The 25562-nt window shown below is 44.4% G+C and overlaps 1 protein-coding gene across 3 annotated transcripts in view; it reads left to right on the top strand.

The window, feature by feature from the left end:
* Nucleotides 1-25562, top strand: part of LOC100754679 (ubiquinol-cytochrome-c reductase complex assembly factor 1) — a 92671-nt gene that overhangs the window by 56856 nt on the left and 10253 nt on the right. For all 3 annotated transcript variants that reach the window (XM_027421358.2, XM_027421360.1, XM_027421359.2), the window contains one exon: nt 23990-24067. In XM_027421358.2, coding sequence (XP_027277159.1) covers nt 23990-24067 — 78 coding nt within the window. The remainder of the gene's footprint in view (nt 1-23989; nt 24068-25562) is intronic.

The following is a 25562-nucleotide window of genomic DNA, read 5'->3' on the forward strand; positions in this document are numbered from 1 at the left end:
GTAACCTTAGGCTGGTGAAATGACTTCCTGTCAGTTCTGCTCTGCCAGACATCTCCACCTTATGGCTTACAATGAGCAGGTTTAAGCTTTCCAAGCCAAGGTGGGCAGGGGTGGGGATAGGCTGTAGTTAAGGAATTACAATTTATTCTCATCAGTGGTTCCTACACTCAGGTTACCTCAATAAGACTCCAGAGTAAGACTGACCCTCCTGTCCTCTGCTCTTTGTTTCCGAGCTGCTTGATCAGAGGGAACAGAGGGAAGAGCTGGTAGGGAGCCCTGGCGCAAACTGGTCTCTTAGGTGAACTACTGCTTGGCTTATCAGAACCAGTGTTCTGCATTGCAAAGTCCTCTCTGGTCACACTTTGTAGTCTATGTCAACTGCTCCAAACTCATTTCCTACAGTGCTTCTTGAACCTTCAGCACACGTGCTTGGCATTTACTGAGCACTTAGTGAGAGTCACATTCCATTCTTGCTTCACGCACCCTTCCCTCCAGCCAAGCCAAATGCCTTGCTGCTCCTGTCTTGTGTCTTTTCTTCTTCGGTGTGTACACTTACATTGTCCTCATACTTCATCCCCGGTGCCTTTACCAGAGTGGGACCAATCCGCTTCTCCCTTGCTGCAAGTATCATAATAATTTATGTAGCCTTCTTTGGGCTTTTATTCTTTCTCTCTTATGTTATGGTTGTCCATGCCTTTTGACCATCTTCTAGAAGAATTTCTGAGGGTCAGGACCATGTGTATATCCCTCTTTGTAGTCTCCAGAGTGCTTATAATTCTGCCTGTTGGCCGAATAGTAAATATCTGAAGAATGAAAGCCTGGGATAGGTATTGGGAAATGGAGCTGCCCTTTTTCGTTGTTGTTGTTGTTCTGAGGATATTTGTCAGCTGTGTTAGTTTTGGGGAGAAAAAGTGATTTCCTTTACTGTAGTTTTTTAAATTACATTTATTTTCGTGAGTGACCATGCATATGTGTACAGGTGTGTACACACTGAAGTATGTGTGTGGAGGTCAGAGGACAACTTGCAGAGCTCATCCCTCCTACCATGTAGGTCCTGGGGAACTGATCAGTCTGTTGGACTTGGCAGCAAGTGCTCTTACTGCTGAGCCGTCTTACCTGTCTCCTACTGTCAGTCTTTATGTTTCTATTTTCAATGCTTTTCTATTTTCCACTGGAATTGATTGACTTTTTTTTTTTAAGCCCTAGCTTATAATAGGGCATTTTATGTTTCAAAAGTGGGATTTGGATATTAACAAGGCTTAGATTTTTCTGAAAATCTCCTTCCAACCTTCCAAGTCTCTAATAGTCCCTCCCCCATCTCTGTCTCCCCATAAAGATTTCCAGAGAGGGCTAGGGACGTAACTCAGTGGTAGAATGCTTGCCTAGCACACTCATGGACTTAAGTGTAATCCCTGTCTCTTAAAATGAAAAAAAAAAAAATCTTAAACTTCTATTTTCCTGTGCTGTGCTTCACATCTCAAGGTCAGGATTAAAACTCAGTGTGAAAGGTTTTGAAGGAAGTGTGTCAAAGGTATTTTTTAACCATAGAGCATGAGGATGTGAGTATGAATGAGGAACCCTTTAGACTGGAGGCCATGAAAATAAGAATATGTGTTTTTCTTAGACATCAGGAGCTCCTGGAAGGTCTTTAAATGGCCTGAGCTATTGGAGCTGCATACTCAGATATTAGAGTAGATATTAGGAGAAGATAAATTTTTAGATTTTAAAAGCTTGCATGTGGGGGTATGTGTATGTGTATGAGTGTGTGTGTGTTGGGGGGGGTGTTCACAGAGGCCAGATCTGTCCACAGCTTCAGATCCCTCAAAGCTGCAGTATCGGGTGGTTGTGAGCTGCCTAACAGGATGCTGGGTACTGAACTCAGGTCCTTTGGAAGAGCAGATGCACTTTAACTGCTGAGTCTTCTCTCTAGCCCCAAAGTTAAATTCTTAGAAGGCAAAATAGTTTTTTCATTGTGAGCTGAGTCCACAGAGGATATACCCCCGAGGTACTCTGTCTGTCCACCGTGAGGTACAACCTCCAGTCCCTAAAAGCCAGCAGGGGAGCATTCGAGGAGATACTCAGGCGGTTGCCAACCAGTTTGGCACCTTTCCCCACCCCTCAGTGTTGAGGATCCAATCTAATGCCTTGAGGATGCTAAGTGTATCTAGGTCCCCAGCCTTCCTTTTTGCTTATTATTTTTAGAACAGGGTCTTGCTAGGTTGCCCAGGTTGGCCTTGAACTTCTATATCCAGGTAGACCTTGCACTTTGATCCTCCTGCCTCAGCCTCTGGGGGAGCTTACATACTAGGCTCTGCCTGGACCCACTTCATTTTAACCAGGAGTTCTTGAAAGACGATTGCTAAACCTTTCTGTATTTGAAATGAGTTGCAGCTGTGCACTTGGTCATTGATCTCTAGTGCCATTTTTACATTCAGTTAAATTGTGGGTTCCTGAGGTCTTAGTATTTCTAAATCATAAAAATGGAGCTCTAAACCAGGTGGTGGCGGTGGCACAACCCTTAATCCCAGCACTTGGGAGGCAGAGACAAGTGGATCTCTGAATTTGAGGCTAGCCTGGTCTATATAATGCATTTCAGGATAGCCAGGACTACACAGAGAAACCCTATCTTGAAAAACAAAACAAACAAAAAAGAATGAATGAAAGAAAGAAAAAAAATAGACATTTCAGCAAATAGGTCTTCACCAAGTGGATAAAAATAACGAATTGGATCCCTTTGTTGTTCTCAAGTTACTGAAACAGTTGTCGTCTGTCATGTGTGTCTCCCTCCCCCCCTTTTCTTTCAATTACATTTATTTAGCTGGATTCCCATACCTGGTAGAATTTATATAAGGAACAGTGACTTTATTCCTTTTTTTTTCAAAGTCCTTTCTGGGGACCAGTGAGAAGATGGCTCAGCAAGTGAGGGTACTTGGTGCCAAGCCAGACAGTTTGACCCACAAGGTCGAAGGAGAAAACTGTCTTCCACATGGAGGCCGTGATAGACACACGCATCCCTCCTTTAGTGCTCCTCATGATACAGGCTCCTCGCTTAGCTCTCCTTTCAAGGGAACAGGTCTCCCCCTGGCCCTTCTTGTTTCTTTTGCCTGGTTTCATTTGCTGTCCCCAGTTCCATAGTCATCACGTGGTTAGAGGTGAGTGTATGGTGGACGTGCTGGCAATGGATACAGCCAGCCAGAGTCATTTTCCAGCTCACCTTTCAGGAGCTGCCAATGCTTCTTCCAAATAAGTCTCACTCCGAGTCAGAGGACAAATAGCTCCATGAAAGCATCCTTCCTGTCTCACATCTGATGTCACCACCTTCAGTTGAGCCTCCTAAGCTGAATTCTTAGTCATTCTCAATTTCTGCCCCCTCCTCTTCGTCTAAATGGCTTGTCGGTCGCCATTTAGATATCTGTAGCTCTTACCCTCACTGATCCATTGCTTCACTTCAGACCTCATCTCTGCTTTATTGCAAGTCACTTCTGAAGGAATTCTCGGCTGTCCTCATTTCAGGCAGTCCTCCGACCGACCGACTGCCAGAGGCCTTCTTCCTAAGCCCTGTATCTGATCGTGTCCCTTTCATGCTAGAAACCTCTGAGTGTTCTCATCACATAAGGGACAAGATTTAAACATCTTGGCAATGTGGTGTATAGAACCTTTTGTAGGTATATAAGCAAATGTGTTCTTTTATCTTTTATCTTTTTTCTTTTCTTTCTTTCTCTCTCTCTCTCTCTCTCTCTCTCTTTTTTTTTTTTTTGTTGTTTGTTTTGAGACAGTCTCACTATATAGCCCTGGCTGTCCTGGAACTTGTTATGTAGACCAGGCTAGCCTCAAACTCACAGAGATCCTCCTGCCTCTGCTTCCTAAGTGTTGTATTTTCTTAAATAAAACATTGAACTGTTTATATGTTTTTAAAATATTAAAATGTTTAAATGTTCTAGTTGCAATTTTTTTTGGGGGGGAGGTTTCGAGACAGGGTTTCTCTGTGGCTTTGGAGTCTGTCCTGGAACTAGCTCTGTAGACCAGGCTAGTCTCGACCTCACAGAGATCCACCTGCCTCTGCCTCCCGAGTGCTGGTACTAAAGGTGTGCAACATCACACCCGGCTATTTGCAATTTTTAAAAATTAAAATACAATTACATCATTTCCCTCTCCTCCTCCTAGAGTCCCTAGAGTGTTTTGATGTCTGCCACTTATCAAATGATTTAACAAACAAACAAAAACCTCAAATGGTAAATGCAGGTGCTGGGGATCTAAACTCAGGTCCTTTGAGTGGCAAGCATTTTACTAACTGAGCCATCTTTAAAAAAATTAAATTTAGCTGGGCATTGGTGGCGCACGCCTTTAATCCCAGCACTCGGGAGGCAGAGGCAGGCGGATCTCTGTGAGTTCGAGGCTAGCCTGGTCTTCAGAGCAAGTGCCAGGATAGGCTCCAAAGCTACACAGAGAAACCCTGTCTCGAAAAAATCAAAAAACAAAAGTAAAAACAAAAATTAGATTTAAATTTTTTATTTTATGTATTTTTTTACTTGTGTTTGCTGATGCCTGAAGAGGCCATCAGATCCCTTGGACTTGGAGTTGCAGATGGTTGTGAGCTTCCATGTGGTTTCTGGGAATTGAACCTAGGTCCTCAGCAAGAGTAGTCAGTGGTCTTAACCTGCTAAGCTATCTCCCTAGCACCCCCTGTACAAATTTGTGAGCTGGAACATTGTATGGTGTGCCATAGTTTATTTGTGCAAGTAACGTACAGTAGGTGGGCTAAGGACTCTCATGCCCCTGGTGTTCTGTGCATCAGTGTGCCTTTTGTTATCAGTGCTCATTCTTGTTGGGTGAGCATAGGTGCTCCATTGTAGCATTATCATCTGGTTAACAATCGTCTCCGGTCATACCTGGATTTGTTTTCTGTGGCTCTTCTCCCTACCACCAGCATCACCAACAAAAGGTTCATTATTCTCTGCCCACCCTGCCTCCTGAGTTCTGTGGTTGTAGTCTGAATCTACTTTTATAGGGAAAATGGGCCTCACACTCTTAAACTGGCGAGTGAGGACCTGGGAGATTATTTAACTCTGAGTTTTCAATCCACGAAGACTATATATTGCTGTATGGATCAGTCCCTTCCCATTTCTTGGTAAGGAAATTGAGGCTCAGCAGTGTTGAGTGGCTTGCCCCAGATTGTCCAGCTAGCACAGGGAAGCGTGAGGACCACAGCTATGGCATTCCTATTCCCAGTATCCCCTGACACCAGCCCCCAAATTCCACCTCCTCATTGGTCTCATTACCAGGGACCAAGGGGGTAGCTTTCCTTGAATCTGGAAATACCTGCTTCTTAGAAAGACTCAAGCCTGAGGTCCCTTTTCATTTGGAATTTCTAATCCAGTACAGCAGAGGTTTCTTATTCAGAACTAATAGAGACTAAGGGGAGAAAAGACAGGTGTGGATGATGCCAGTGGTGATGTGACTCTGTCTTTCCCAGCATTTAGAGTTGGATGTCTCTGCATCTTGTGAATTTGCCTCAGTTGATCTTATAATTATTTTTCAGAGACTCCTTAGTTATGTTTTTTTTTTTTTTTTTTTTCTTTAGAGGAGCAGAACAGGGTGGCTGGGCCAGGAGACTAACAAAGGCAGTATTATGCTGCTCCTGGCAAAGCCAATAAATGAATTCAAGAGACACCTAGATGTGTTTCTAGAGGAGGGCATGGCAGGGAGGGGTCTGATGGAGAAGCAGAAAGGTGGGATTAAGATAAATTAAAATGGGGCCGGCTTGCTGGATAAGGAGACCGTGCCTTCCTGTTCCCACTGTGTTTCAGACTTGTTCTGCATCTTTGAAAAGTTAAAAACTAGCCTACACCATACACCTCATGGTCGCTCTTTCAAACCCTTCCTCTCCAGGGTAAGTGTGTCCCAAGGCTGTTCCAGCACGTGCAGCAGTGGCTTATTGCCTGAGTGCTTCATCATCAGATAATCACTGGGAAGCTTAGACTTCCACCTGAAAAAGAATCTTGCTTGAACTGACTGGTCCAAAGAGTCTCAGATTTTTGTTCCTATACCTGAAGCCTCCACATCACTTGGGAGTTTGTTAAGAATCAGCTCTGAGTAGAGCCTGTAGTGGTGTGAGCGAGACTGCCCCCTATAGGCTCAGATGTCTGAATACTTGTTCCCCGGTTGGTGACACTATTTGGGTAGGTTTAGGAGGTGTGGCCTTGCTGGAGGAAGTATGTCACTATGGGCAGTCTTTGAGGTTTCAAAGCCACCTGCCATTTTAGGTTTGCTCCCTCTGTGTCTGTCCTCTTTGTGGTTACTCCAGCCGCCATGCCTGCTGCCTCTTACCCTGCCTCCGTGGACTAACCCTCTGGGACCACAAGCTCACACTCTTCCATAAGTTGCCTTGGTCACTGTTTTATCACAGTAATAAATTAGCTAATACAGGGCCCAACAGGGTTTTTCATTTTTAAAACAAGCCCTTCTGTTTCAGAACCATTATCCCTGGTCTGACCCTGTCTTTTACCTAATGGAGAGCCAGAGAGTAGAGTCTAAATCAGAAACTGACTGGGGAATCCAGGCTCTCTGCTTGTGAGTTCTTAGAGCTCTTCTTGCTCAGGGGAGTAAGGTATGGGTGCACACTGACACCACATGATGGTTGAGAACGTGTGCGGGGGGGGGGGGGGGGGCGGGGGGGGGTGTGCAGCCACACTCACTCAGGACTTACAAGAACTGTTTGGCTTTTATTGTCTTAAAACTGTCTATCTGCAAGATAGCACTCCACCCTCACGTTACTGATGAGAAAACTAGAAGATCAGGGAGAATAGTATATTTGTTTCTGGTAGCAGCTACGATATTGATTATCACAAACTTGGTGACCTAAAACAACAAAAATTTATTCTCTCATATTCCTAGACTCTAGGACATAGAAGAAAAAAGTCATTTTCTCTGGGCCGAGATCAAAATGTCACTAGACCCATGCTCCTTTGTTGGTTCTGGGGGAGAATGTATGTCTTCCCCTTCTAGCCTCTGATGGCTGCCAGCATCCCTTGACTTGTGGCTGCATCTCCGGTCTGCCTCTGGTCTCCTCTTCTGTCTGGTTCAAATCTCCCTCAGCCTCTCTTGTAAGGATGTATGGAATTGCATTTAGGGCCCTTCAGATCTTTCAAATGATTTCTACATCTTAAAGGTCTTAATCAGGCCTATAGCTTTCTTTCTTTATTTTCTGTAGAAAGTAACAGCCACGGGTTCCAGGAAAGAGGTCATGGGGGTCTTCTGGAAGGCTGTTACCCATTTAGGTAATTTAACCAAGTCTGCATGGAAACCCCAAAACTTACCATACTTAGTCTCCAAGGGCTCACTCGGCCTCCCAAGTGCTACAGTCCCCCCTCTCCCTGCAGCTTGTCCTTTTCTGATCACTGCGTTGTGCTGTCTGACATGCCCAGAAAGCAACAGCTCTAGTGTCAGTATCAAGATAACCACTGTCATTTACTTCTTCCCCTGGCTTCAAAACTCATGTCACAAGACATCTTGGTTCACTGATCCTGGCTCCTCTCATTCTATTGTTAGCTCCTAGAAGGAGGAATTCCATTTTTTTCACTAAACAAACAAACAAAAAAAATGAATACATAATTCTTCCAACATTCCACATTTTAAATGTGTTTTTTTGGCTGATGAAATGGCTGATGACCTGAGGTTTGACCCCGGGGGGGGGGGGGGCACGAGTGGGAGCTGTGGTACATGCTTGCCTGCACGCATGCACAATGAATAAGTAGTGGTTTTACCTACCTTCACAGTGTTATGGACCTGCGCCACTGTCTAATTCCAGAACATTCCCAACACCTCAGAAAGAAACCCTGTGCTCATAACTGTCCATTTCCCACCCCTCCTGCCGTCTCTTTGGGTTAACCCCTTCTGGGCTTTTCATCCCAGCAGAATGTAATGTAATATAATTTGCAGCCTTTGACATGTGACTCTTTTGTTTCTCAGGACAGGGTTTCTCTGTGTAGCTTTGGAGCCTATCCTGGCACTCCAGCTGTAGACCAGGCTGGCATTGAGCTCACAAAGATCCGCCTGCCTCTGCCTCCCGAGTGCTGGGATTAAAGGCATGCACCACCAACGCCCAGCCTGACATTTGACTCTCTTTACTGAGTATCTTTTCAAGGTCTGTTTGTGTTGTAGCATACTTTGCTTTTTCTCTTTATGGATAGTCTGTTGACATTGAACATTTGAGCTAAGGTTTTGTCTGAACATGTTTCTATTTTCTTGGGATTCACTGGGTCCAGTGGTAACTGATAGCTTTAGTGGGAACCTAATATTGTTACATCAAGTGATTCTAATTCCTAACATGATATCCATAGTTTGTTTGTTTGCATATTATTTTTTAGTTTTAATTATATGTCTGTGATTGTGTGCATTTGAGTGCAGTGCCAAAAGAAGCCAGAAGAAGGTGTCAGATCTCCTGGAACTGCAGTCACAGATGGTTGTGAGCTGCTTGACATGGGTGCTGGGAATCAAACTTGGGTTCTCTTCAAGAGCAGTACACACATGTTCCTCTTAACCTTTGAGCCATTACTGCAACACACACCCCCAATTTGTTTATAATGAAATTGCATTCTCACCATACAGTTTTTAATCACATTTCTTATCCTACCAGAAAATGAACATGTATACTACCATTTCAGGCTAATGAAGGGGTGGTGTGGGTGTGGTTTAAAGGAAGGAGTTCTAACCAGCCTAGTCACTCTTGAGTAAGTCCTTGAGTCCTTGAGGGACTCCCCTTGAGTCCCTGAGAGGTAAGTTAGGTAATCTCCACATTCTTTTCCAGACTCAACCTTCTGCATCTGAGAGGACTAAAAAGCTTGCCTCATGTTATGTTCCAGAGCTTATGTTCTGGTTCTGCTTTTTTGTTTTTAAATGGCAGTTCATCAAGCATAACATTTTACCTGTCTTGTTGATTTTATTGTGGCCTGCTAGCTTGCAGCTACTATGTTAAGCATCAGAGATACAAGGATGACTAAGACTTCCTAGTCTAGCAGAGGACACACGTAAACATAATTATAATAATGAGAAATCACAATTAAATGACTGAGAATGCCAGAGGAGAGAGCTCAGGTTAGATGACATTTGGGATGGCTTTCTAGGTGACTGAGTGTTACAGAGAGAGGGGGCAGTGTTTGACTTCATTTGCTGGCCTTACTCCTTTTCCTGTGGTGGTGAAAGTGGGTTCTCTTTCTCTAGCTCTATTTTGATCCTTCTGCATGTCTGATATTTACTGTTTCATTGACTCAAGGGTCTGTACAATACTATATTTTGTCCTGAGTATTGTCCACACACAAACCCTCTTCCTTGTTTGGGTTTTTGTTGTTTGTCTTGAGAAAGGGTCCTTTTCTGTAGCTGTGGCTGACCTAGACTCTGTGTGGACCAGGCTGTCCTCAAACTTAGAGCAGTCTGCTGCCTCTGCCTCTCCAGTGCTGGGGTTAAAGATGTGCACTTCAGTCTCAAGTAGTAAGGGGTCTTGCTTAGATCTTAATTTTCTTCATAGTATCAGCTTGGTTTGGGCTTTCCCAAATGCTCTATTGTGCCTCTAAGTGATACAAATGTCAGCAATGTGACATTGTACAATATGACCCATAGCCCAAACTAAATGTATATGGGAGTCTGTGTTGGTGAAATGGTTCTGTGGGTGAAGGCATTTGCCATCAGGCTTAACGACCTGAGTTCTATCCCTGGGATCCACATGATGGAAGGAGAGAACCTACTCCTGCAAGCTGTCCTCTGACTCCACATATGCAGATACACTCTCGGGGGGGGGGGGGGAGCATTTTTTTTTTTTTTTACTTTGGAAAAGAAATATATATGGAAGGCTTTGTTTTCGACTGCCCCCTTCCCAGCCCCCAGCCTTGGGGGGGGGAGTTATTGTACAGCTCTTTCCATGGTCACTGCTCTCTTCACTTTTACTGGAGGGCAAAACTAGGGCAGAGAAATAATTTTTATTCACTTCTGAAAGGTTACAGTAATAAAGAAACTCTTGTTAACATCAGAGAACGTTGCAGCCAAGAGTTTTCACAGTCTGGCATTGTTTATTTTACATGTAATTTGGAACCTTCTGCACTCTTAAAATATTGGCACAAAAATGTTTTAACTCTTGCAGTACTTCACTGGAGGCAACAGCTGTGTGGTGTCAGGGGGGCAGCAAGGCTCTGGAGAGCCATTCAACCTCTTCCTGCTGGAGGGGTGTGTGTGTGTGTGTGTGTGTGTGTGTGTGTGTGTGTGTGTGTGTAAATATGCACACACATTTGCATTTACTCCAGGGTACAGGGTACAGTACCTCAGCACTTCCTCTGTCCTGATGAGTTTACAGGCTTCCTTCATTAACCATGAGAACAGGGTAATAATCCCGCTTCCCTTTGGCTGGCACTCCTAGGAAGTACAAAGCTTCCCTTATTTAGATGCTTCGATAGGACCTGTCACTGGTCCCTCTCTCTTGCACACTCTATTCCTTACCTCTTTGGTTTTTGAGTTAGATGTACGCTATGGAGGAGCCCAGCTGCTAGCTGGGTAGTTTGCAGTCATTGTTGTCTTGCTTATCCCTACTAAATGAGCTTAGATAGCCTTGAATCCATCCATGATTTACAGCTGATTTGAACCAAGGAAGAAGAGCAAAGCATGTGCCTGTGGCCACTGGAGTCACAGGCCAGATCTGACTGTTTCAAAGTCTCTGGCCTCTTAGCCATCATATATACTTTTAAGTTAAGTTGAACTCTTTTCAAAGTAGGTACAATACAAGTAATACTAATAGAGCAAACAGTGACTCATAGTGTATGTTGATGGCCACATGGACTGATTCTAAGATTACATAACAAGCTGCTGGTGTTAAGTATGAGCTGGTTCCTATTTTGTTAGGTTGAAATTAAGATTTTAAAACTCCTTCCTCATCTGTCTCCCTGTTATTAGGACTCAGGCAGTCCCCATGACTGGCTATGGTTTTCAGTAGTCTTTCTGGCGTGGGGACTGTGGCCTGCTGCTCTCTTGCCTCTAAGTCTGGCATTTTCTTTCTTGGCTTCCAAACTAGAGCTTTTACAGAGCTTACAGCTATTAGACAAGTTCTGCCTCGATGTTACTGCACTGTGCCCTTCTTCAGGGATGACAACAGCAGGAGTCTGGCTCAGAACAAAGGCTACAGGGTTGCCTTTACAGCAGGCCACCAGGATGAAGACCTTCTTGGCCTTATTACATCTCCAGGGCCCACAAAAGAACAAGAAAGGCTCAGGACTTCTCAGCTCTTCTTTGCCCAGAAGGCGCTTTGTTGTTCCCCTTTGAAAGACACAAGAGCTGTCCCCTGATGGAAAGTCCCTATTAATGTAGGCATATGCAATTCTGGCCTGGGCAACAGGCTCCTCTCAAATGCAGTGCAGCTGTCTGTGTGTTGTGTGTGTGCCTGCTGTCTGTCTCTACCATGTAGGCATTCAGTGCTGAAAAGCCCAGAGGCCGGTTTCATTTCCCAAGCAGTCACCTTGCAGCTCCAGGACCTTCCACAACCAGATAGACGGATCTGGGTTCTAGTCATGTCTCTGGCTCAGGTGGCCTTAGGACCCTTGGCAAATCTCTACCTCTTTTTGCCTTCATTCTTTCTATTAGTCACATACTGTTGGGTGACTTAAACAATGCTCACTCCTAGGAACATATCAGGCCCCAGTAAATGGCAGCTCTCAGGCTGTGTATGGGCCTTTCCAATAGCAGTTCGCATAAACGTAAGTGGAATATGTGTGCATCTGCCTTGTACTACTGGACTCTGGTGTTCTGGAGGGTAGAGATCCTTTTTTTTTTTTTTTTTTTTTTTTTTTTTTTTTTTTTTTTTTTTGGTCTTTGTGGGGGATGGAGGTGGTACTCCTGGTCTTTGTAACCCTCTATCAGGAGGCCTGGATCGGACACAAGCAGGCTCACTCTTTAGCATGGCCTGGTCAGAGTGTGGTGGGCATGAATGCTTTAGTTTCTACATCTGTACTTAGGGAAATAGTAACCCTTATTTTGAAGTCTTTGAGGACAATTTAATATGAAATGTGTGGTGTTTGGAGCCCTTTGAAAGGGAGGGTCCTAGGGAAATTAATGGTGTTTTTGCTGTTCTTGGGAAAGCCCTTTGTGGTTCTCGGTGAATAAATTATTTGGAGTGAGTTTTCTAACACCTCCTGCTCGGCTGGTCACTGTGGCTTTTTTTTTTTTTAATAACTGCTGTAATGCTTTTTTGCTCATGACTTATAAAGATATATAGTTTTGGTGTTGGACTTTTGACCCCTGCCTGCTCCCGGGAGAGACATTTCTATCAGAATAATAAAAGGTGTAAACTATCTGTCGCTCCTTTTCTAGGCCATGGGCTTGTGAGTGGCTGGGGCAGGGGATAAAAGATGATTCCCCCTGGGTATTCAGTGGCTTTCTGTATGCCCCCACTCCTCTCTTTTTCAACCCGGTCCAGTGCCCTTTGCTAAGGTTCTTGGGATTCAAATAAGCCATTGTCTTTGGCATCTAGAGTAGATATGCACAGCTTTCTCTTTTAGAAACTGGAGCTGTTTATTGTCTGCAGTGCTTTAGTCCCCAAGTGAATTGCTTGCCAGAGGAAGCCTCTCTCTAGAGAAAGGAGGGCTGGCCTTATCCTGTCTCATCTAGCTTGATACATGTAGGGGCCTGTGGTACTTTTGGGGGCCTTGGCTTCCTACACTCCTTCCTTCTCTGTTCCAGACGCCCTACACCACCATGAAGAATTCGATCGGGCTGGGAATTGTAAGGACCCCAGTTTAAATCCCTGCATCCATATAAAAAGCTGGGCACCTAGGGAAGTCTCTTCAATCCTGACCCTAGGAAGGAAGAGCCAGGGTCCCTGAGGTTTTCTGGCCAGCCAGTATGGCCAAGCCAGTAAGAGACCTTGTCTCAAAAAACAAAAAAGGTAAAGAGCAGTTATGGAAGACACCTGACATTGCCTTCTATAGTAGTCAGTGCTCTTACTTGTTGTTACCCTCACCCCCAACCTACATAGTTATTAACTTGTGTAGCTTTTCTCCCATACAGCTGGGTACTATGACAAATGCCTGTAACCCCATCCCCTGCAAAATGGAGGCAAGATGATCAGTAATTCCAAGTCATTCTCCACTGCTGTTGAGTTTCAGAACAGCCTGTGCTATATGAGACCCTGCTCAAAAAGACCCCCCCCCAAAAAAAATTGTTTCATTCATTATTGAAGGAACACCTTTGTTTGTTCCTTACCATGCACTAACCTCTAAATACTATTGGCTAAGAGTATTTCAGGGAAAAGTGACCTTACAGGGCTTACAAGTAGTTTAGTGCCTGGAAGATAAATGGCTGTCTTCCTGGTTTCAGTTCCAAACTAAATAGATAAACAAGAGAGATAGGAGCTCACCTGCTGTTTTGTTTTGTGGCACGCTTCCTAGAGAAGCTGTCCTAGTGTAGATAGAATGAGTGAATGGAGATAGGATGGGGCGGGCTTTAAGGGTGGGATGAGAAATGCAAACTCTCCCCCTTAGGTGAGTTTGAAACTTCCTTTGTGAGCATATCACAGAGTGGTTAAGAGTGGGGTGGCCAAGCCAGGCTTGATGTGTTCACAGGCTGCCCCAGCCATATGGCCAAGGTACATAGTCTCTGTGCTTCAGTTTCCTACCTATAAAAAGAAATGACAGTGGTACCCAGCCTCTTGTCCCAAACTATAGTATTGTGAGGTATCTGTCACATATGAGGACCTTGAAGCAGCGCTGGGAAATAGATAATTATTTTATTAATTATTGATGAACATGTCCCCTCACAGGTTAATATGAGAAAAGGCAGTTAGGCATGGTTTTGATGCAAAACTGAGTCTGGGAGTGATTTTTATTTCCAGACTGACAGGGTGGGGGAATGGCTACTGGAACTTAAACTTTGCTTTGATAACAGGGCAATTTAATAGTTGTCTTGAATACAGACCATCAAAGAGATGTCCTTACAGGACATGGCATTCTTTCCAAGGTATTCTCTTTCCTTTGGATAAAATACCATTTAAAGAACATTTTGCTTATTAAAAAGGAAAAGGAAAAAAAAAAAGTGCTGGAGAGATGGCTCTGAGGTCAAGAGCATTGGCTACCTTTGCAGAGGACCTGGGTTTGATTCCCAGCACCCATACAGCGGCTCACAGTCACTATAACTTCTGTCCCAGGGGATCTGAGGCCTTCTTTTGACCTCCATAGGAGCTATGTACACACATGGCCAACAGACATACATGCAGGCAAAATATTCATACAATAAACATAAAAGATATAATTTTAAAAAGAAGACAATACTCTTTAGAGACAGAGCCACTCAGAGTTCACAAGACCAGGTGTCAGCTCCATTTTAAGGACATCCAAACAAAGTTTGTTCCTCAGTCACTGTGGGTGGGAGTGATCTTATTTGCACACTTAGTTCAGCCTCCTCCAGGGTACTTCTATAGGATTCTATAAGCCATTTACTGAATGGCAGGTCTCTCTGAGCCTTAAAAGAACAATGTGCCAAAATAGAAGAGGCTCAGGCAAAAACATCCCCTGAGCCCAGGAGTTCTTGAACAATACAATGAGACCTTGTCACTCACAAACAAGTTGGGCTATGATAATTGGACAAGTCACTCGAGCTGTCTGAGCCTTTGTTTCCTCATTTCTGCACTGGGAAATGACCTCTTTCTCAGATTACCATTGGGTTGGTCACTTGGAAAATTTTAACTCCCAATAGTATGCAATAAGGACACAGTGGTAAAAGAGAAACATCCTGTGGCCAATGGAAATGTCTGCTTTACTGTTTAGTCTGCAGACTTTAGTCTAGGCCCAGGTGGAGTCACCAGTTAGATTGTGTAACTCTGTTCACTGGGGACATCCCCACTTCACTACCTGAAGAGGAAGTCAGGGCTGTCGGGTGACGTAGCTAGAACCCTCTTAGTATGTATGACAAGGAGCTGGATGGTGGCTCCTAAGCAAACATTGCTGTGCAGTGTCATGGATCTATTTGAGGATTGCTGAGTGGGACAAGAACTGGGATAGTCCTCAGGTCCCTGTACATTGTTTCAGCCCCACCATCCTTTACCTTGTTTGTCTTAGTTAAGAGTTCACTGAGTTGTTATCTGTTTTTACCTATCAGACCACATTGTGTATTTGAATCCCCTAATTGTGATAGGGAGCAAGCACTTTATAGTTTTTCACTGTACCCTGTCTATGTTTAATAGAAAATCATTAAGAAAGCAAAGTTGTGCCTATAGCTTTCTGTACTCATAAATGTCATCATGAGGCCCAGGGTACAATTAGGAGTCTGTGAATGTCTCTAGAAACCCATGTGTGTCAGCATCTTCTCACTGACAGTCATCAGGTTTCGTGGTCACAGGTTGAATACAGAGGACCAGAGGAATGACTTCTACGGACATGCAGTGAACAAATGACTGGAAAGGAAGCACAGGCTCCTAAAGCCCTCCTGTGCTGTACCTCTGCTCCCCTGGAGACGCCCGCTGGGCTCAAGCTAAGTACACATCTTGCTCACATTACATCTTATCCAAGTAAGATTTTCCATTACCACAGCACAGAAGACATTAAGGGCACAGTGATTGCTAGAACCCTGCAAGACTGGTTGTCTACACTTAGTGCTGCCAGGGTTGGAAAGTCACCAGTGTGTGGCTGTATTTGGTGGTTGCTTTCCATCTTTCTTTTCTCTTTGCTTTTTCTTCAGCGAGGTCTGATTATGTGCAGGTTATGGCCTCACCCTTGCTCCTTCATTGATCGATAACCTGATCCCATTGGTCCTGCACTACCTCGCCCTTTGAGGCAGGGTCTCATGTAGCCCAAGCTAGCCTTGAACTCATTGTTTAATGGAAGCTAACTTTGACTTTCAGATACTCCTGTCTCTGCCTCCCAAGTGCTCAGACTATAGGCTTATGTACCCAGCTGTACACTGCCCTTCAGTGCTTCCATTGAGCGAGTTCCTTATTCACTCTCACCTGGACTATTTATTACACAACATCCCCTGTGATTTCTGCCTCTGGTCCTCTGCCCAACTCTGTGGTCCACACTGCTAGAAATTACTTGTGTCCATGCAGCTTCCTGTCTTTGTGTGGCATTTGGGGCCATTTACAGACAATAAAGACTGTTTGCCTTTCTGCTTCTGCCCACTATGAGGTTTTGGTTTTCACACATGAGCATACACACACACACACACACACACACACACACACACACACACACACACACACACACACACACACACACATGCCTTGTGGCACATGTGAAAGTCAGATGCCAGCTCATGAGAGTTGGTTTTCTCCTTTTACCATGGGGATTGAACACAGGTCATTGGACTTGGTGGCAAGTGCCTTTACATCTCAGCACCCACTGTAGTTGTTTGTTTGTTACAAACCTGCTCTGAAGCTGCATGTGGTACATGCCTGTAAACCCAGCCTTCACTGGGCGGTGGTGACACACACCTTTAATCCCAGCACTCAGGAGGCAGAGGCAGGTGAATCTCTGTGAGTTCGAGGCCAGCCTGGTCTGCAGAGTGAGCTCCAGGACAGCCACAGTTACACAGAGAAACCCTGTCTCAAAAAACAAAACAACAACAATACAAAGCCCAGCCCTCAAGAGGCAGACAGGAGGATCACTGAGTTTGAGGCCAACCTGGTCTACTTTGCTCTGAAAATACTATACTTTGTTCTCCTCTCCATGGCTTTGCACATGCCACCCTTTCTGTCTGAACACAACCTGTGCACACTCTGATATGATGGCTGACACCTCTTCCCCGGAGCCCTCAGGCCCCACACCATTGCCATATTTTACATGGTAGTTTAAGTGTATCCAGTCCATGCTTGCACTCCTTCTGTAGATATGCTTGCCGGGTCACACTGTAGCTCAATGTCGAACCTGTAGAGGAGCTGTCAAATGCTTCTCCACAATGGTTGCACCAATTCACATTCTCTTGTGAGGGTCCCTACTTAATTCCAGCCATCCTTATAGGAGTGCATAAACTACCTGTTGCTTGTACTTCAGGTCGTTGTGTTGCTTATTGATTCTACCATGATTACTGGGGAATGGTGATCCCCAATAAGCTGTTTTCCGTTTGTAAATTTCGTATTTCACAGTAGAACAGCAAAGACTGCCTGGGACATGTCTGCACTAACACTTGCTAGCGTTAAACTCTCTTAAACTTGGAAGGATGAGCAAGCACTACTTGGGAAGCTTTGCACTGTTTTCATAGCTCTCCTCATTGAAGAGCAGGTGGAGGTGAAAGGCTGATAACACACCTGCAGGATTCCAGGCTGACAGTTGTGAGAGACCTTCTCCACAGCCAGAAGCTCTGCTGTGACCTCAGGTATCTCTGTGACATTGGGTTTCTGTAGAGAGTTCCTGGTACAGCTCCAGCAAGTGCTAGTGATGGAGGAGATGCCCTTTGTCTTGTTTCAGGGAACATGCTGTTTGAGGGGGGCTGGGATTTCATGGGCCACATGAGGACAGAAGCCGGGTTTCCTCATCTTGATGGCGCTGTGCTTGCAGCCCACTTGGACAGCAGCAGCTGTATGTACTCTTGTTCTCAGGGAGCTTTCTTGAAATGTGGGAAGGTGCATGAAACCACTACTTCAAGACATGTTTAGGGCAAAACACTAGCTGGTTAAGCTGCCTTGTGCTGGGCAGCACATCTTTGCCTTCAAGGGACATACTGTCTAATGCGGTGTGTTGGACTTGGCCTATAAACAAATCATTAAATAGTGCAGTGAGTGTTCCTGGTGGAAGCAAAGACCCAGGAGAAGGAAAAGCAGCAAGTGTGGAAGACTCGAAAAGCTCCCCGGAAACAAGAGGTGACGCCTCTTCTAAATGACTTTGGGATTATTCTAATGATTGAAGAGATAACTCATTGAAAATTTTTATTACAGCCTCTGGTACTTAGTAAACGTTCAACAGATGTTCCATCATATGGGGCATTTTTGCTTGTTTTTGTTTTTTGTTTGTTTTCTTGTTTTGGTTTGGTTTGGTTCGGTTTTTGGTTTTGTTTTTTGAGACAGCGTTTCTCTGTGTATCACTTTTGAGTTCCAGATTGTCCTAAAACTCCCTTTGTAGACCAAGCTGGCCTTGAACTCACAGAGATAGATCCCCCTGCCTCTGCCTCCCAAGTACTGGGATTAAAGGTGTGTACTACCACCCAGCCCAGTCATCTGGTTTTAATGAGTTGATTAATGATGGTACAGATTGTGAGCAACAGAGCGCCAACCTTGGCACATTTAAACAAATTCCCTGGAAGATAACTGAGGCTTCCAAAGTGGAAAGGGTGTTCTAACAACAGGCCCTGGAAAGGAAAGACTCTGTGTAGCCAAGGGACCTTAGCTACAGGAGCTTATACAACTTTAGGGTCACTGAACTGTAGCAGAGTTTTATTTTTGTTCTTAGAAACAAGAATTTGATAAATCAGCTTGGGCTATGTGCCCATCTCTGAAGAGGGGCCAGGGTTCCAGGATCTGCAGTATTTCAACTTACTTTGAAAGCAAAGTAGATCCTTGACCTAAGGGAAGGTAGAGGGGGAGAGAACATCATCTCAGATAGGATCAGAATAAATAAATCTCTTGGTCCTTTGAGTCCTTTGAGTTTGATGATGGAAGCACCCTATGAAATAACTTCTGAATGATTCTCTTGGTCATATAACAGTGAGTGTCCTAGCCAATTATTAGTTTTAGTGTTTGTAACTGTATCTGTTCTTCACTGATATTTCTCCGGTTTTCCCATGAAATTCATTTTCAAGCATGGTAAGTTTAAAAAAAAAAAGCAATAAAAGTGTATTTTTACCTGGTAATAAAACTTTTTTCTTTTATAATTATTATTTTAATATTATTTTGTGTGTTTGGGTATTTTGCCTACATGTGTATATGGGCACTCCTGGTGCCTATGGAGTACAAAAAGAGAGCATTGTATCCCCTGGGATTGGTGTTAACAGCTATGAGCTGGGACCCAAACCCAGGTCCTCCAAAAGAACCAACAGTGCTCTTAGCAGCTGAGCCGTCTCTCTAACCTCTATTAATACATTTTTAACTTTGTATGTAGTTTTTTAAATATGTCTAATTATGGTTATCTTGCCACATTTCTGGGTTTGGGAGTGTATTGGTTGCTTTCCTCATTTTTTACTGTGGTAATACCCAACAGAAGCACTTCAGTGAAGAAGGTGAGAGAGGTAAGGCATCCAGAGCCAGATGAGCAGTCTGCATCTGCAACCAGGAAAGACGGGATCAGTATGTGCTCAGCTGCTGTGCTCAGCTGCACTCAGCTTTTCCTTAAGTACTGGGCCCCAGCCTGGGGTATGGGGTGTGTGTGTGTGTGTGTGTGTGTGTGTGTGTGTGTGTGTGTGTGTGTGTGTGTGTGTGTGTGTCTCCTTAAGAATAGTAAGCTGACATTTGATCTTCTCAAGATCTTACTGTAGCTCATCAGCTGCTTTCCAAAGCAATTATAACAACTGTATTCGAATGCCTGTCAACTAGATAAGTGATGGTAATTTGCAAGGACAGTCATCTGTTTAGATTTGTTTGTTTGATTTTGAGACATAGCTTAGGCTGGCCTCAAACTCCTTTTGTAGGCTAAAGCTGACCTTGAACTTGTGATATGTCTGCCTCCCAAATGCTGGGATTACAAGGCATGTGCCGCCATGCCTGGCATCTTTTCCTGCCTGGTTTGCTTTTTAAAAACCCTAAGGAAATGTCTGTTATGTGACCATTCAGGAGTTAAGGCTGCTGGTTTTGTGGGTATCACTGCCAACCATGTATCTTGCTTTTCATTCATTATTAGACTGGTTAGATTTTAAATATAGAGATCTCCATGAGCAAAACTGGAATTTAAAAAGTGGAGGTAAAATGGTCCCCTCTCAGAGTTCATTAGGAAGGACTAATAGAGCAAATATGCACAAAGCTGCTAGCATGTGACAATAGCCAATTATGTGACCTGTTTCTGGCTTTGAACCATTCATGATACCTGTAGGCTGGGAATAACTATTTTGGAGGCTGGATCTTTGAAGATGAGAAGGGACCAGCATCCCTTCCGTTAGTAAAGACAAGGACTCCTATTAGTGTGGCTAAGAACAAGAGAGCACAGTCCAGCTGTGGAAATGGCAGAGTTGACTCTGACCAAGGCCTAATAGGAACGTGGGGGGACAGAAGGGAGTGAGGTCAGAGAAATGACCTAGGGAAAATCCTGAAGCCCCTTCGCCAGTGCTCGTAGGCTAAACCGAGGTCTCCTTCAGTCTCTATACCATAGTCCAGTTCTCTGTTAAGCACAGGCATCTAAGGGCCGCAGCAGTGAGAAGGAGACAGGGGCAGCCTCAAGTGAACTGGCATCTCTTTAAAGCTTGAATCCCTCCCTGAGAATACTCCCATTAATTAAACATGTGCCTTGTGAGATCCCTTCTTGCTTGTGCTCCCTGTTGGCTGTCTCATTCATTAATCTGCTGATTAGTAACCCTGAACACTTGCACCCCCTGTTTTTTGCATTCCCCTTTTAATACACTGTGCTGTTCCCCCGGGACATAAACTCCAGGACCCGTCCCTGGCCTGTTCATGTTTGTTTTCTTTGCCCCTTGTGCCTGCCTCTGCTATAACATTTGTAGTATGTGTTAAGTAATCCTTAAGGTAACATTTTTATTATGTCATAAAAAGTGCATGGCAAATATATTATAACTCATGGACTTTGTTTAAAAATGAACGGATAATTTATTGAGTGTGTTACATGAGCCTTGCTCCCTCCCCCATTTCAGCAGAGACCTGCTGCTCATTTAGCCTAGCCTCCTATTGAGTGCTCCCACCCTGTGACATGCTGCGAAAGCAGAGCCATGGTTGGCTAGAAGTGACATCATAGTTTATGTACTCAATAAAAATTTAATTAAGTCATTACAGGAATTGCAGTCATCATTTAACCCTCTGATTTCTTCTGTTTAGTTTATTATTAAACATTCAGTAATAGCAGTCATCGAATCCTGATGGCTTATAAAATATCTGCATGAATTTTAATAGCTTAAATAAATGGGAAAATATGAGTAACTGATATAAAGGGAGCCTTTCCCATGTGATGGCTCAGTATGTATGGGTTTTTATAAAAAGCAAAGCATTATGGACAGGATAAGATTTTAATGAGCAAACAGCCCAACACCATCTTCTGCTGGGGGATCTGAGTATTCATAAGCAACACGCTTCCTATAGATGATCCAGCACCGGGGAGATGGGGACCCAGCACACCAGCAGACAAATGCTTAAGTGAAGGAGTGGAGTAGAATGGGGGTTCAGCAGAGGGAAACTCCAGCATCAAGGGCCCAGTGAGGTTGGTGTCACTTCCTTCATCTGCTGCCTGCAGATCATGTGTTGCAGTGATCAAGCTTGCACTGTCTTCCAGAAAGGGACCTTTTCATGATCTAATCTAGCCTGGGTAGTGATATGAGAAAGCCATTCCTAGCTGTGGCAGCTTGCTTCTCTCTGTAGAAGTGACAGGGGCACACTGGAGTAGAACCTGGCTAACACTGAGCTCCAATCCTATACCTGGCTCTCCCCAGGCAACCAGCCATCTTCTCCAGGAGAAGGTGCATTTGTCCCTACTTGGGCCTCTCTGGAAAGCAGGAACCAAGCTTTGCAGAATAATATTTGGGGGATCTTTGGAAATACCCGTCAGATGGTGAAATGGACTCATTTGATCCCCTCTACTCATACTCTGATGGTAACTTGATATGTGACTTTGGATCTGTGTCTTTCCATGTTTGAGCCTCGCTTCACCGTTCATTTCCTTGGGGTCAGTGGGCCAGGTGATCCCTGAAGGCCTTTGCCACTTCAAAGCCAGTTGGCATGATGCAGTGTGTAAGCTAACTGCTGACCGAGCGGGCTTGGTAAATGTTTTCCTAGGAATGATGCCTTGCCTTGTGTTGGATGCCCTGACGTGCTTTTTGGCTCTGGTCATCTTGCACGTTTAGGGGAACAACCAGTACAGAAGTAAGGAAGAGCCCGATGTATTAAAAGGGCTGGCTGACCTCTTGTCCTTGAGCGACGGTAGGAACCCTTAACTCTTGCCTATTCTGACTCTCACCACAGCACATTAGATGAAGCAGTAGAAAGAAATACAGTAGTATATATTTCTGGAATTTCAGAAACATGGAAGGTATCTTTTCAGCAAAACCGAGACAAAATAATTGTGTCATTGGATAGAGCATGCTCTGAGTAGCCCTCGCTTTTGTTTGTTCGTTTGGGGTGCTGAACCCAGGGCCTCACATATGCTAGGAAAGTGCTCAGCTCTGAGTGTATCCAAAGCCCTGGGTGGTGACCTTGCAGGGATTCATTATCAGGATGCCCTTCTTAGTCCCTGTCCTGGCCCAGGTGTTTGGGTGCCAAAATGATTCAGTCCTGTTTCCTGTGAGCCAAGCTTGAGTTGCTCACAGACTGGTGGGAAAGGCAGGTATATAAGCAACTGCAACCATATTGTGTACCTAGGGGGAGAAATGCAGACAGAGCCCTGAGAGCACAAAGGAGCAGTGGCTACTGTGGCCTGGCTTGAAGCTGGGTAGGAAAGGCCATGGCTTACACGCCCAGCCACCACCAATCTCACACTTTCCAGCCTCGACCTTGACAGTTCTCTCTTCACTGTTGAACATTGTCCACAACTGTAAAGCTCTGGAACTGCTTTTAGTTTTAGTTTTGTATAAACAAACCAGGTCTTACTCACAGTTCCTTGTGTTTGTCGAGTTCACTGACGTTTACCAAGACTTCCAGGGTATGTTGTTAACTTAATGAATGAATGCAAACGAACTTCTGTGCTCTTGAAAACAGTTCTTGTGTGCAGGGCATTTAAAAGACAAAATAGCCTCAGAGAGGTTGGCTTGCTCAAGACCACACCCAAAATATATACCACAGCTAGGGCTTGAGTCTAAACCCAAACCCTTTTGCCTTTTCCGACCTCCAGAGACAGTTAGGAATCCCAGGATAGAAGTCACTCAGTCTTTGATTTATCATGTTACGATTTGAACGTAAACTGCCCCCCTACAGGCTCATGTGTCAAGGCACTTAGTTTCTAGGTGATGGACTTGTTAGAAAGGTGTGGAACCCTTAGGAAGTGGCAGCTACCTGGAGGAAGTATATTGCAGGGGACAGGCTTTGAGGAACATAGTGGGGCCTCACCTCTGGTCCAAGCTTTCTGCTTCCTGATTCACCAAGATGTGAACTGGCAGCCTCACTTCCCTGCCATTTGCCTACAGCCACATTTCCCATTGCTCAATGGACTGTGTTCTCTCAGAACTGAGAGCCAAAATGAAACCTTCCTCCTTGAGGTAACTTCATTCAGGTATTACACACACACACACATACACACACACACACACACACAGTAAGATAATCATTTAAATTGCATTTACGTGTGTGTGTGTGTGTGTGTGTGTGTGTGTGTGTGTGTGTGTGTGTGTGTCTGTATGTGGAGGTCAGAGAACAACTTGTAGGTGTCACTTCTCTCCTCCATCATGTGGGTCCTGGGGATTGAACTCCAGTTGTCAGACTTGATAGCAAGCACTTTTGCCTGCTAAACCATCTCAGTGTCCCTTTTGTTGTTTGTGAGACATGGTCTCATGTAGCCCAGGCTGTATGAGCTTTAACTTTACACACACACACACACACACACACACTAGGGATTGCAGGAGTGAGCTACCACACCTGTGAGTAATTGTTTGATGTCTGTTTTCCTATGCTAGGCTGTGTGGTCCTGTAATTAGACCATGTTTCTGAAACTTTGTGTTGATCAATACTAACACAAAACTGACATTCAGTTGAAGGTTCAGTCATTAAATGAATGTAGTTTTGAATCAAAATCTGAAAGAAGTGGCAGTTTTGTTGTGGAAAATCCTGACAGCCAAGGGGCTTGGAAATGGACTGGCAGTTTAAACTGAGTTCCTTTCTCTTTGTTTCAACAGCCTATGACAGCTAAGAGACATCATGCTTTTCCTTACCATCATACTTTTGTTTTTGTAGGTTAATTCCTATATCCTAAAGAAGAACATGGCCTACATGACAAACAGTTTCTATGCGTCAATCTTGGGATATGATGAGGTAAGATCATTTGCCAAGCCTTAGGCCACAGTGGCCTCCCCAACAAAGGCCCACCAGCCTTCCAACTCCTCTTCCTTCCTTTTTAAAGTTTTTTTTTTTTTTTTTTAATTTGTGTGCGTGTCTGCCACATGTGTGTGAAGGAGCATGTCAATGCCTGTGTGGGCCAGAAAAGGGCATCAATCCCCTGGAGTTGGAGTTAAAGGCTTTAAGTTGTGAACCACTCAACATGGGTACTGGGAACCAAAGTGGTATACAACCACACCCAGTCCCAGAAAAGGCTCAGAGTGTGTGTGTGTGCATGCATGTGTGTGTGTGTGGGGGGGGGCACCTGTGCCTGCAGAGGCCAGAAGAAAGTCCTGGATCTGAAGTTACAGGCAGTTTCAAGTCACTGGCTTGTGTGCTGGGTACCACACTTGTGACCTCTGTAAGAGCAGCAGGCGCTCATAACCGTCGAGCCATCTCTCCAGCCTTTGAGGAGAATATGTGAAGGCTTTGAGGACCATATTCTCTGTTTGCCATTTTTTAAATTAATTAATTTTTACAATTTTATATGCATTGGTGTTTTGCCATGGGTGTCAGGTCCCCTGGAACTGGAGTTACAGACAGTTGTGAGCTGCCATGTGGGTGCTGGGGATTGAACCCGGATCCTCTGGAAGAGCAACCAGTGCTCTTAACCACTGAGCCATCTCTCCAGTCCCTCTACTTGTCCTTTTTTCTTAGTATTTATTTCTTCACCTTCATCGAGTGCAAGGGAAAGAGAGCATTATATGTTTTTGTTAAACATTCAATGAATTAGCATTGAGAGCCTGCCTGCTCAGTGCTGGATGGGGGCACTAAGTCAAATCAGACTGCCACAGCCCTGGCTCTTGCCAGGGAATGCTTGATACTCATACATAAAACAACATGATATGTGGGACAAAATGTATACTGTGTTTAGTTTTCATTTTAAGACAGCACATATTCATTTATGTGTATGAACTTTTTGCCAACATGTATGATGACCCATGAGTGCCTGGTGCCTATAGAGGTCAGAAGGGGGCAATGGATCCTGTGGAACTGGACTTAGGTTGGTTGTGAGCCATCATGTGAAATCTGGGAATTGAATCCAGTTCCTTTGCCATTTGTTTAGAGAAACAAATGCTCTAAACTGCTAAGCCATCTCTCCAGCCCCTGACATGCTCTTTTTTTATTTTTGTATTTAACGTTTCTCTATGTAGTCCCGGGTGTTCTGGAACTCTCTCTGTAGACCACAGGCTGGCCTCAAACTCAGAGGTCTGCCTGCCTCTGCCTCCAGAGTGCTGGGATTAAAAGCATGTGCCGTCACTACACCTAGCTGCATATACTCATTTTAAAAATTCATAAAACTGTATGTACCTGCTTGAAATACAAATAAAGACCTAGTTCTTCTCCAGCCCCAAAGGAGAAGTCATCATAGTTCATCAAGTCTCCCTCCAGGTGTCACAAGTACATAGATAGCAGTTCCTCAGCTCTATGC

This window comes from Cricetulus griseus, chromosome 6 (genome assembly GCF_003668045.3).
Source record: "Cricetulus griseus strain 17A/GY chromosome 6, alternate assembly CriGri-PICRH-1.0, whole genome shotgun sequence".
Classification (NCBI taxonomy): Eukaryota; Metazoa; Chordata; class Mammalia; order Rodentia; family Cricetidae; genus Cricetulus; species Cricetulus griseus.